General features: G+C 41.7%; 1 protein-coding gene across 1 annotated transcript in view; it reads left to right on the top strand.

Moving 5' to 3' along the window:
- The window catches only part of eipr1 (EARP complex and GARP complex interacting protein 1), a 51,793-nt gene extending 40,824 nt beyond the window's left edge, over positions 1-10,969 (top strand). The window contains exons 7-9 of the mRNA XM_070842599.1: positions 1,760-1,927; positions 5,123-5,290; positions 10,500-10,969. Coding sequence (XP_070698700.1) covers positions 1,760-1,927; positions 5,123-5,290; positions 10,500-10,674 — 511 coding nt within the window. The 3' untranslated portion in view covers positions 10,675-10,969. The remainder of the gene's footprint in view (positions 1-1,759; positions 1,928-5,122; positions 5,291-10,499) is intronic.
- The last annotated feature ends 1,587 nt before the right edge of the window (positions 10,970-12,556 follow it).

Genomic DNA, 12,556 nt, shown 5'->3' with positions numbered 1-12,556 from the left:
CTGAGTTGTCTTGACCTAATTGAAGCCCAGCGGTCTGCCCCAGGTCATTCTCCTATACCTCCCTTATTTTAATGAGATTTTTAATTAGCATGTTAATTGCCTAACGTGATCAGCAGGGTGACTATCTAGCTGGCTAGCCGGGGTTGGCATCCAGCTGGGCCATAACACTGAGGCTTTCCAGTCTGCTGAACAAAACGGTGCCAGGCTGAGCTTTGCTAGGCTAGCCTGGAGAGGAAATGAAGTTGAAGAAAACAAGTACTGATTTTATACAGGCTCATGTTGTATTTATGGTGGAGGCAGAGATCAAGCTCTAATTAATTACCAGTTTATTCAAATAGGTTTCTATTCTCTGACCCCCAGTGGATTTGTTGCTTTTTTTTCTTTTTGCTTAGAAAACACTACCAGGAGGCTACAAAGGCAGCTTGCTAAGGTTCACAACAGAATCATTTATGTATACCTGCACACATAGTACCTTTATTACATCCACACATATAGGAGGGCTGCTTATGTTCATTTTACGACTCCTGCTTGACCAACCTCAAGATGTTTTGTCATTTTTAGACTAAATCAAGTTAAAGCAGGCCATTACTGCAGCGGCATCTCACTGGCATACTGTAATGTATGCAAAGGATTTTTTTTTACCTTTGAACAGTTTTTGCCTAGAAAAATGTCTAGGATCTCTTGGAGGTAAAATGTGCTACATTTTGAAAACTTCAAAAATTAAAGGTTAGAAAGGTTATAATCTAAAACCGAGAAAAAGAGTTCGAGAACATTTGGTCCATAGCAGGATGTTGCTGTTAAATTCTCGTTTTGCTTGGTGCTTGGTAGGTCGTGCACTGTCAGGGTGTTTGAGCTTCTTTGCTGAAAGCAGCAGCTGGCTGCATCTGGAAATTAGACTACTGAGAATAACAGAGCTTGAAAAGGTTAAAACGCTCCATAGAGCTGAGGGAAACTGTAAGTTTATCACTGTCCACAACACCTTTCACATTACACATGATGTGATCCTTTGGTAAAAGACATAATTTAAGAGCAGCTAGACGTTACAACACAATAGTTAAAGCAAGCTAACAGAAACAGAAACCTTGACTTTATTTTGTTAACTATACGTCCCTGTAACAGAGAAGTGAAAATAACCATTACAATAGCTGGATTTGGCTCCTTAAACTATAGCAATACATAAAAAAAATTGTTGGAAGGTCAGAGGAGGAAGCAAATAACAGAAAAAGCAATAGTATCCTTTTAAGTATATATTTAAGGTGAGAAGATAAGGTGAGCTGAGGAAAATATGCATAAGGGATGAAAGGAGGGTGGAGGTGGTTGGAAAGATGGAAAGAGACACAGTGCGCAGAGCATCTCCCTTCGTCTGACATTCTGTTAACTTCACTCAAGCAGGAACTCAAGGCTGTGCGGTTATGAGGCTTGCCTTTATAATTTACCACCGCTGGTGTAGGCTTCTTTATTGAGCCTGGCCTTCGCTGACAGACACAGACACAGAGGAGGCTTTGATTTAGCCTGGGAATGTTCTAGCTTGTGTGGACCCTATGAATTAGTCTCTCTCTCACACACCCACCAGCCCCCCACTTCCCCTCTATTCCATACCTCTGTCTTGTCATTTCTCTCCCTGGCTGTTTCCTCTCATTCTTATCCCTCCATCCCAATTCTTTTCTCTTTGCTTCTCCCCCCCCCCCCCCTCCACACCTCATGTCCCCTCTGCCTAATCACCTGCCTCTTCTCCTCCCTCCCTCTCTCCCCTCTTCAGTCAGATCTACTGTATAGAGAATGCCCATGGCCAGCTGGTGCGTGACCTGGACTTCAACCCCAACCGCCAGTACTACCTGTCCAGCTGTGGAGACGACTGCAAGGTCAAGTTTTGGGATGTCCGCAACGTCCAGGAGCCCGTCAAGACCCTGGAGGAGCATTCGCACTGGTGGGTGGATTGATGGGGGGGGGTCCAGAGAGGTTCAGACAGGGGTGACTAATGGAGCGGGTACTGCATTTGAACCAGAGCTCAAGTTTCCATGTTAGCATGTACACGTCCTGATCAAGTGGCCCTGATTGCCACGCTGAATCCGAACCAGCGAACCGCCTGTGTTTGGGTGCCAAGCAGACAAACTTTAGTACATGGATTAATGAAGTTAGGATAATGTCAGTGAGCCTTTTGTTAGTTGATATTATATGCCAGTGTTAATGTAATTTGAACACAATGAAATAGCATTCTCAGAGAATCTTGTTTCCTTACTCTAAAGCTTTTTTTTTTTTTGTTCAGGACAAAATGGTACAGGGAGGGATGATTGAAAAGCATAAATAAAGCACCTACTTTTATAAAGTGATGTGTATATAGAGAGGATATGCTGTAGTATACAGCCTTTCTGTGGCACATAACACAGTGACAACCATTAGAATAATACTCCACCAACTATTGACGGAGTGGCTGATTTGGTAGGATGAACGGAAAGGCAGGATTTGCCTGTACAGTTTGTCTTCACCCACTACCACACCTTTGAAGTACTGTTTTCTAACAAGTAACAGATTCCCAGGAAGTCCAGATTTAGGGTTTGTCTACCAAACCTTTAAAAATATATATATTCTCTCTTACCTCTTGCGGTCTCTTGCTTTGCAGTTACTGAATTAGTTTAGATTATGATAATTAGAATGTAATATCCCCTTTTGTCATACATTTTTGTAGAAAAACTGCTCTTTAAATGCACATAAAAGTACAGTTTTAACTTACATCTCTTCATTTTGCCACATGCAATGCAGCTTACCGTGCTCGCTGTCCAACACGCCTTCTAACAATTTGAATGAGACATTTCAATTTGGTCAACATTATGGCAAGTGCCCTGCTTCTCTTCCATACAGGAAGTGTCTGTGCTGTCAGTTGGTATAAATACCTCAACGCTGGGTGGCCATTGTAATGAAATGCTACACCGAAATACTGATGTCAAGAGATGATTACCAGTTTAAACAAAATTCCATTCTCCTCTATTGTATTGGAGGGGGGGGCAGATTTTAAATGTGCATGGCTATGCACCGCTAAAGGTTAGAGATAAATTGTGTCTTTCAGTGATTTAGTTGTACAAGGTGGGACATGAGTTAGTAAAAGTCAGTAAAAAGTGAAGATACTGGATTTTAGGGATTTTCATATAAACCCACCATAAAAATCAACATTTCTTGAGGAGTTGTTTCTCAATAGAGGCACTCACCGTTTTAGTGTCAGATACATTCGAATTTTATTACAAGACTGGAACTGGCAAGAAATATAACCAAAATAGGTGAAAACATAATTTATAATTTCATTAAAGTTTACAAGTTGAATGTGAAATAAGAGTATTTCTTGTGTATAATATAATTATACTGTATCTGCATAATGGGGAAAAAGCCTTTTACACAGCATTAGAGTGTAATTCAGGCACATTCAAGAAAACTCACCAACAGTAATGATAAACACGATGATAACTCCTTCGCTCCACTGCTGATTGGTTTCTGCTTTTATTAATGGCTTTATCTCCTAACTAATGAAATGCCCTAACTACTGCCGTGCAATAAAAGCCAGTAATACACTAATTACTAATTAAATAGGTAGCTATTCATTTTGTTAGTAAGGATTGAATCGCAGTGGCTTGAATGCAGTACAGTCCTGGTCCTACTGGTTGTCTTCTGTGACGCTTCAGGCAGTGCTAAGAGCTGAATATAGAGTACTGAAGAAGTGTGTGTATGTGCGTGTGTGTGTGTGTGTGCATGGGAGACAAATAGATGATCAGTGTGTCTGCAAGCCAAACTGGGCTACTGCCGCAGCACACCAATCCTCACCTGATAAAGGCAGGCACACACACACACCCACAAAGGCATACACACAGGAGTATGCACACGCGTATGCATTTGCGCATGTGCACACACACTGCAGTGTGTTATCTCCAAAAGAAAGATAGACTTGGCAAACATATCCATAACTGTAGATGGCTACAGATGGGATCTGTTCAGATAGGAGATAAGTGTCTGTGTGTGTGTGTGTGTGTGTGTGCATACATGCCTGTATAGGCTGTGTGTGTCAGCATCCAAAGTGTGTGAGCCAGGCTCTCTTTTTCTCCCTGTGTGTGGCTACAAAAATGTGTGTGTGTTCAAGTGTTTCTAAAATACATATGCATATGTCTGTGTGTGTTTGTCCTGTGTGCACACTCTGTTCTTTAGTGTGATACATATATGTGTGGGTGTCTCCCGGACTGTGTGTGTTTGTCGCGCGTGCTCATTTTTCAGAATGCAGCGAGGATATGGCCTCAGGGCTGCTGGGGGTATTAGGGACTATTTTTTAGAAGGGAAGCGGATTAGGGGAGCGCGGGGAACAGCGTGGCCGAGGCTGATTTCCTGTCAACAGCCTCGGTTATCCCTCAATCCCTCCCTGTGAGGGAACTGGGACCGCACTCTGAGCTGTGCCCCAGGCTCATAGAGAGGGAGAGACATAGACAAACACAGAGAGACAGAGAGAGAGAGAGAGAGGATGAAAAAGAGCAAAAGAGAGAGACTGTTGACAATCAGAGAAATAGAAAGAAAGGCGCAACAAAATTGAGAGAGGAAGGGAGGAAAAGTGAGAAAGAATTGAATTGTAAAGGAAGTGAAACTGAGCAACAAATAAAGCCAGGATAATGGAGTTTATGATAGTGATCATCAACTCGTGTGAACTAAGCTCAAATATAGACTGCAAGGTACCAAATCCCTATTATTGGCATCTGAATACACACCCAGATAGGAATATTTTGCTCTGAATCCCACTGTGAGAATGACACATTTTCTGCATGGTTTGTATGAGCACAAGTGTGTGAAAGAGAGATAGAGAAGTTCTCTGAACAACTCTGTGTGTGTGTGTGTGTGTGTGTGTGTGTGTGGTCTGCTCGTACATACAGAGTTAACATATATGTGCTTTTACACACTCACTAATAAGCAATAAGTAATACCAGTGTGTTCAGTTCTTCACCCACATAGAGTGTGTTTGGAGCAATGAAAGACTGATGCCTGTAAGCTGTTTAATACCTCTATGCATGGATGTAGAATATGCTGCACTCATCCACATTGCTGCGCTGCTAAACGTTGAATGCGCGTCCGGTAACGCCTATTTTCCGTCTCCCAGGGTGTGGAGCGTCCGCTACAACCACAGCCACGACCAGCTGGTGTTGACAGCCAGCAGCGATAGCCGCCTCATCCTCTCCAATATGGTGTCCATCTCCTCAGAGCCATTCGGACACTTGGTTGATGATGAGGAGCTCAGCGAGGGCGAGGACAACCACCAAGAGGACAAGTAAGAGCTACTCTGGCTTTTTAGAAAAGGACGTGTGCCCTCTAATCTCGAATTCTGTAGTGAAACACACTAGCTTTAAACAACACCAATGGCTTTACTGCAGCTACAGGAGTTTATTTTTGTTGCTTTGCCGTTGCTCTTCTATCAAATATTGCTAGAGCTTCTAAAATTAAAGCAAGTAAGGCTTTTCTTCAAGTAAGGAACATGTGAATGTATCCCAATTATTGTTATTGCGTCATCACACGTTTCTTTGTTCCTCGCCTACATTTCAGTGCTAACACATAAAATAGTCCTCTTATAAATACATCAAAATATTACCAGGGACAAATCGAACTACTACTTGACTACTTGGCCTGAGTGTCACCTAGTTGCTGATAATGTCTAGGATGTCACATGACAAAACACTGTAACACCATATTCACATTCATGCAGCCCTGCCATCAGAGGGAGACCAATCATACGCACTCACACACCGGAGCTGTGCTTCAGGAGCAATTTGGGGTTTAGTGTCCCGCCCAAGGACAGTCGGACATATGGACAGGAGGATGAGCCGCTCTGTTGCTAGAAATGCATAGTTTTTTGTCGAGGACAGTGCTAGAGAAGGGGTGTGTTGGGTGTATCATATGGCATTCTGTCCGGTGTTACTGATCAGACTACATTATTTTTTAACTAATCAATACATTTAGCCTGAAAAATTCCAAAACATTGTGAAAATTTTTTGTGAATTTTATGACCAGTCCAAAAGCCAAACATATTTCATTTACAACCAAACTAAACAGAGAAAAACAGCAGATTCTCTTAATTGAAGAGTTAGAACCAGAAATTGTCTGTGAAGATTCTCAAGAAGTGCAAGCAGGTCCAGTGGGGCTTGACATAGTACTTGTAGAAGAACCAGTAAATCCTTTCAGCACTATTTATCCAAACTGAAATTCCCGATAAAACAATACATGACGACATGACATACAGCACCTTTTTTTTTTCTGGTTTTGTCAGAAGCAAAGATCTGGAATGGTTGGAGGCTCATGTCCTGCCGTTTTAAGACTGTGAAAACATTAAGAATTATAATTTAGATTTTTTTTAATCCGTCACATTGTCTCACTTTACGTTCTAAAAGTTACTTTGAGGAGCTCACAGTTAAGTGTCTTGGTTTCAGGTGGTTTGCGTCACGTATTCACAGATACTGAATATAAAATTATTTGAAATGAAGTGGTGCATTATCAGCTCCACTGCCAGTTCTTGATGTTTATAACCACGTATAAACCTTCTTTCACTGTTCCACCTATTAAACATTAACAGGGATTAGATTTCTTTCTTTCTTTTAGATACAAAACTCCTATTCATTTTAGAGATTGCAGTTTTTCTAAACATTTCCTTTCACCTCTTTATCTATGAGTGGCCTTCATCATCTTACAGGTGTTTTGACAGTGATACCTCCTTCAGTTTTGAATATATTATTATATACATCTATATAATAATGCAGACGTGGCATCATAGCACTGCATTAAGGCGCAGACAGTCAGCGTTCATCACATCATATCTGAAGAGGTGTTTTTTTTTTTTCCTCTTGTATATTTCTTGACTGCCACATTAGCCTAATGAAGCAAACTGTGAGATACAAAAGTGTGTACAGAAATGTGCTGCGTGTTTTGAACTGATATTAGAACTGTGAAGATTAAAGCTGAGTGCCTGAACCTTCACTTTCATATATTTTGACACTTAGAATGACAAAAGTGGAGAGGTAAAACATTAAAAATATGTTACTGTCAAAACACTTAGGGAGTTTTTCTTTATAGCGTTTAGACTCAATTTTAGAATTACAGGGAAATCATCTGCAATAGTTACCATTCCGGGCTTTTTAAATCTACTGCTGTCCTCCAGCCATCTAGGTCCCATTCACTCTCTCATCCATAACTACTAGCCCTTGCACTCACTGACTGACTCTCATCCACCATTATCAACTCTTCTTCCTAATCACCAGCACTCAGCTTTAGCATCAACCTTTCCACTATACTCATTGACCCCTCTATACTTATTGCGGGTCCACTCCACGGTCCACTCCTTGTGTTGGACTTAATATGGTTGCTTTTAAAATTTGACAGTTATATTTGTAATTGATGATTTAAAAAAAAAAAAAAAAAAGCAGCATGTAATGTCTCAGTAAGGTGTTAGGGCACCACAAGTTTTCAGAACAGCTTCAGTTCCCATTGTCAGAGATTCTGTCTGTTAAAGTTCAACTCTTCATTTGATTATTACGGTGAGCACTGTCTTAACACACCTCTCCAAAATCTCCTGCCGGTGTCTAACTGGGATGAGATCGGGGGACCACGGGGGCCACACCATAATACATGTTCTTAGATGTGTTTTTGGAAACAGCTTCTATATGTTGAATGTGGTTGATATAAGATTTTTTTCCCCCCCCTTTTGTATTTGTATTTCACTCAGAAAATGTCACCCTTGGTTATGGGTAGTCCTGTGACCTCAGCATTCCGTTCATTACACCGTCATTGTAATCACAATTTGGTGTAACGTAACAACTGGGAATAAGCCCCTCAGTAGCTTTCTTTTTGGCCCTTAGAATTGAAGTGATATAGCTAGCTATTTTTAGAGCCTGCCCACGCAGGTAGTGTGCCAATCACATCGCCCACATTAAAATTCTAATATATGGGGCAATTTCACAGCAGAAAAAATACAGCTTACATTTCTTTGTTTTAGTCATTACAGCTTCATCTAAGTACGTACACAAGTGGAAATACACACCAAGGATACATACAGGTATAGTGGCTCTGTAGGAGTCCTCGCATTTCCTCACATTTATCATTTATTCAGGGTCACTGCGAGGCTTCATGTTAAAACCTCAGCATATTCATTATGTTAGTGAAGAAATGTGTCACTTTATGTGGCTGCAAACAGATGTTTCCATTATTGCTTACACTATATGGCCTGTAGCATGTCTAAAGTGGTCAAAAGGTAATTTAATCATCTATTAATCATTAAACATATTGCCACCTTTATTTCATGTGGAACAGGGAAAGAAGCCCCTGGTTAGTTTTATTTTATATTGTTTTCAAAAAATGTAATTTTTACTATATCAGATTACCACATCTGACGTCATATAGTCATCATCTTAAAAAACTGTTTGGTTACATGTAAAAGTAGCCTCAGCGTTACTTATATAGAAATACCCCCTGCTGTCAATTTATTATGTACTCCTAGCTAAGACTAATACAGTCAGTATAAAACAATACATCCCACCTTGATGAAGTTTTAAAGTGGTGTTAATTCAACTTTATGTTCATTTTGTGGTTGTAGTTGGTGGTGCTGTCGAAGTAGATCATTACTCTGCATTACAGCATCACACTACTCACTGATGTACGTAAACGGGCTGGACAATATAAAGCAATACAACACCTCTCAACGGTGTGAACGAAAATTGTGACCTTCATGAAAGTAGGATTTTTTGCAGGGTTGTAGGTGTGTCTAATAAACCAAATAAACAACACAGTTAATGTTATGGTCCCTAAAAACCCTGCAATCCTTAAGACTACTCAGCCTGGTCTCACATTATACCCTCTTGTTCTTTTCCTCCCCAGTGAATCGATACAGGCAGTGCTCTTTGAGTGTTTTATTTTAGGCTGCAGCCAGGTGGGAGCAGCTACTGTCTGTGTGAAACAGTTAATGTGTAAAATAAATCCAAATATGTATGTCACCATTTTCCCCCAGGACTACTTAAAGCAGTGGATTTGGGATCATAATTTTGAAATTCTATTTATTGTCACGTTGTCGTAGCAGTGGGAGAAGTGTCTCAGCACTGGAGAGGCTGCTGCCTGCGTACCCAGGACAGGGGGAAATAGTGAATGAACAAAGGAGTTTTTTCCGGTCCTTAGCAGGTATTCTTGTGTGTGGAGGGGCACAAACAGAGAGAGAGAGATGTTTTGAGTACTGATCACTCACTCTGTAAAAACAAAAATTTCCAAATTCTTCTGATTGACAGCTGATGGTGGTAATGCTCAAAGGAAGGCAGTAACACACCCTCAAAGGCAAGAAGACTTCACTGAATGATCTTTTAAAACAACTGCAAATATGCTGTGAGGAATGAAATGCATCAGACCCCAAGAGTGGACACAGTCCTCCATTTTGATGAAGAACAGTGAATGTAAACATTTGTGTCATCTCCACGTCGTTTACAAGTTGTCTGAAATGCTGCCGCGGAGCTCTTAAGCAAATCCTCCGAAAGGTCTCGTGTGACACTGATTTCGATAGCTCTCCGCTGGCAACCCATCAAACTTAGAATCCAATTTCAAGTTCTCGTGATCACGTGTAGAGCTCTGCATGGTGAGGCATTAGACATCTGCTCCAGCTGTGTCACCAGCAGATCGGAGTTTGCCGGCTGTCCCTCGATCAAGTCTGAAACTAAAGGCCACAGTGAATATGAGTTCGTGGCTCTTCAACTTTGGAACTCTGCGCTGGATGTAGGATCTGTGGACACTTTTAAAAAAGCAGCTCAAGACTCAGTCGTTCAGACTTGCCCCTGTGCAGTTTAGTTCTCTCAAAAGGTGCAACATAAATGCAGTTACATGCTCGCGAGAAAATTCCACAGGGCACCGTTGATGTATTTCAATAATTTTCATGTTTTTTATAAAACATGCAAAAGATAAAACGTCATACATTTAAAAAAAAAAAAAAAAAAGCTCTGCCCTGACTGCAAACTGAGTCACTTCAAGAACTTTTGACACATTTCCAGAGAACAAGAGGCATTATCTCACTCATTCATTATCACTCTTTGGCAAAACTTTTAACTGCAGTGCACGCAGCTTTTCAAACTACCAGTCACACTAACAGGAACTGTTAAGGTGATTGCTCTACTAAAGAGCTGGTTGTAAGGTGGTGTCTGAACCCCTTCCCCCACCCCATTCCAATGCTGTAATTGGATGCTGTGTCTAACAATAGCATACTTTTACAAAATAAACTTTATATTAGAAGTTACATCAACTTGATTCACGTTGTGTCATGCTGTCTTCGCAAATGTTATATTGGCTGTATGGTGAAAAACAATTCCAAAGAAGCAACATTAGCCCATTTAGTTTCTCTAGGTCCTCCACATGTTGGTGGTTAAGACGAACAATGAACCGACATGAAGTCTGCGAGGTGTGATGCTTTCTTCTTCCAGTTTACACAGCTCACCTCTGTGTGTTGTGTGTGTGTGATTCAGGGGTAAGGAGCCCCTAAAGGACAGCGTGGTGTCCACCTATGAGGAACATGAAGACAGTGTGTATGCAGCCGAGTGGTCGTCGGCTGACCCCTGGCTCTTCGCCTCACTCAGCTACGACGGACGCCTCGTCATCAACAGGGTCCCCCGCGCCCTCAAGTACCGCATCCTGCTCTGAGAGGGTGGAGAGGGACAGGTGATCTGTGAGTGTATGTGTGTGTGTGTGTACGGTAACTGTGTGTGAGAGGAGATAATAACACAGCTGGACACATCTCTTTCCACAAAAAACTCCTAATAGACATTCCATTATAACCTGGCACAGTAAGTGTGCTGTGCAAACTGCATGTGAAAGCAGCAATGGCAAATAGTGTGTGTGATGTAAATATACTGTAGCTGATATGTTCCACTGGACACTGTAAGCAATAAACTGTGCTGGCTATTCCAATGGAAGTAAAAAATGACTCCTGGATAAACATTTGACACGGTGTATTTCTTAAAGGTTGGCAGCAACCTCATAAAAACACATCATTTTCGTTCATCATGGCATAAATCCATTTAGTCCGCTGTGTCCTGTCATTATTTACTCCCATCTGTTATTTCCTGATGTTGGTTTTGCTCAACTATCAACACCAGTAACATAATGCCATCTTTTTTTTTTTAATAAAATGCTTGCATCTGAAAACACAACGTGTGAGAAAGGTATAAGAATGAAAGAGATTTCATTCCTAATTGGAACCACAGAGGAACGACCTTGCAGTTTTCTGAGTACTCAAGGAGAATTCTGGTCATTTTCAAGCTGGGGCCTGTATTTTGTTTTTAGGGCTGCAGCTAACTATTTTCATCGCCCCTTGAATCTGATGTTTCTCTATCTCCATAGATAGCTGATATGTCAAACGTGAGCATGAAGTTGATCATTTGTTGAACCCAGAAGCAATGAAAACATACCACTGTATGTGTATGCTGACAGAAAATACCTGCTGTGACATCACTGATTGGGGCGTGGTCACAAGTACTACATGCGACGATCAATCAAGTGCACCACTCGTTTTGTTCCTTTTTTGGGGGGCGCAGGGGGGGGGGGGGGGGGGTCTAGCCTTTGTAAAGTAACCTTTAAGACTGTATATTTACAATATTGACCAGATGGAATAAAGAAGTAACCACCTACCTACTGTGGACTACCACCATCACCTCACTCTCTGTTGTTCTCCCCTTTCCCTTCTTTCTCTTTCCCTCACTCTGCTCTCTCCCCTCATCCCACTGCCCACTCCCCCCCCTCCCACACACACACACACTCTGTACAGTGTGTGTTGAGGCTGGTCGATAGTGACAGTCTGAGCCTCTGTAATGGCAGACACCATTGACAGGGCTTTTAATTCTAGCTTGTCTCTATGAATCACACATTCTCACACACACATACACACTAGTGCCAAGGGAGGGGCACGGGCACTTCATTAGCTATGCCAGTCGGGGCAGGCAGTGCCGTGGCTGAATACAGAGTATATTTGGCTATCTAATCAGAGAAGCTGCTCACACACACACACACACACACACAGAGAACCCTTGTTACCCTGCAGTCAATTATTGAGAGGAGGGATCTGGGTGGAGATACAGAGAGATGGTGGACGCTGAAAAGGTAATCGCTGAATCTCGCTCATCTGGAAACTTGTGATGCTTGTCACAGACATGCACACACACACACACACACACACACACACACACACACACACACACACACACATGCAGCACACTCATTGTCACGTCTCTGTTGTCCTCTGGTACCAGTGTGTGAAGAGACGCGAGAGAGACGAGGTAATGTGTGACACAGTATATGTCATTGTGTGTATCTACAGTATATATAACATATTGAAATTCCAAATTGAAAGACTAACAGTTGAGTATTCCCCCTCTCTTTTGCAGAATATCCCGCAGCTGATCTCAATTCAGCGTTGTGAGCCATCAGTCAATCCACCTGCTAATAACACCGCAGTATTTGCATGTGAATCAATGAAGGCACCTTTTTAGTATTCCTAAAAGGCTCGTCGAGAACATATTACACTAAG

The sequence above is a fragment of the Pempheris klunzingeri genome, chromosome 13 (assembly GCF_042242105.1).
Source record: "Pempheris klunzingeri isolate RE-2024b chromosome 13, fPemKlu1.hap1, whole genome shotgun sequence".
NCBI classification, from domain to species: domain Eukaryota; kingdom Metazoa; phylum Chordata; class Actinopteri; order Acropomatiformes; family Pempheridae; genus Pempheris; species Pempheris klunzingeri.
This window is presented reverse-complemented; position numbering and strand designations above follow the sequence as displayed.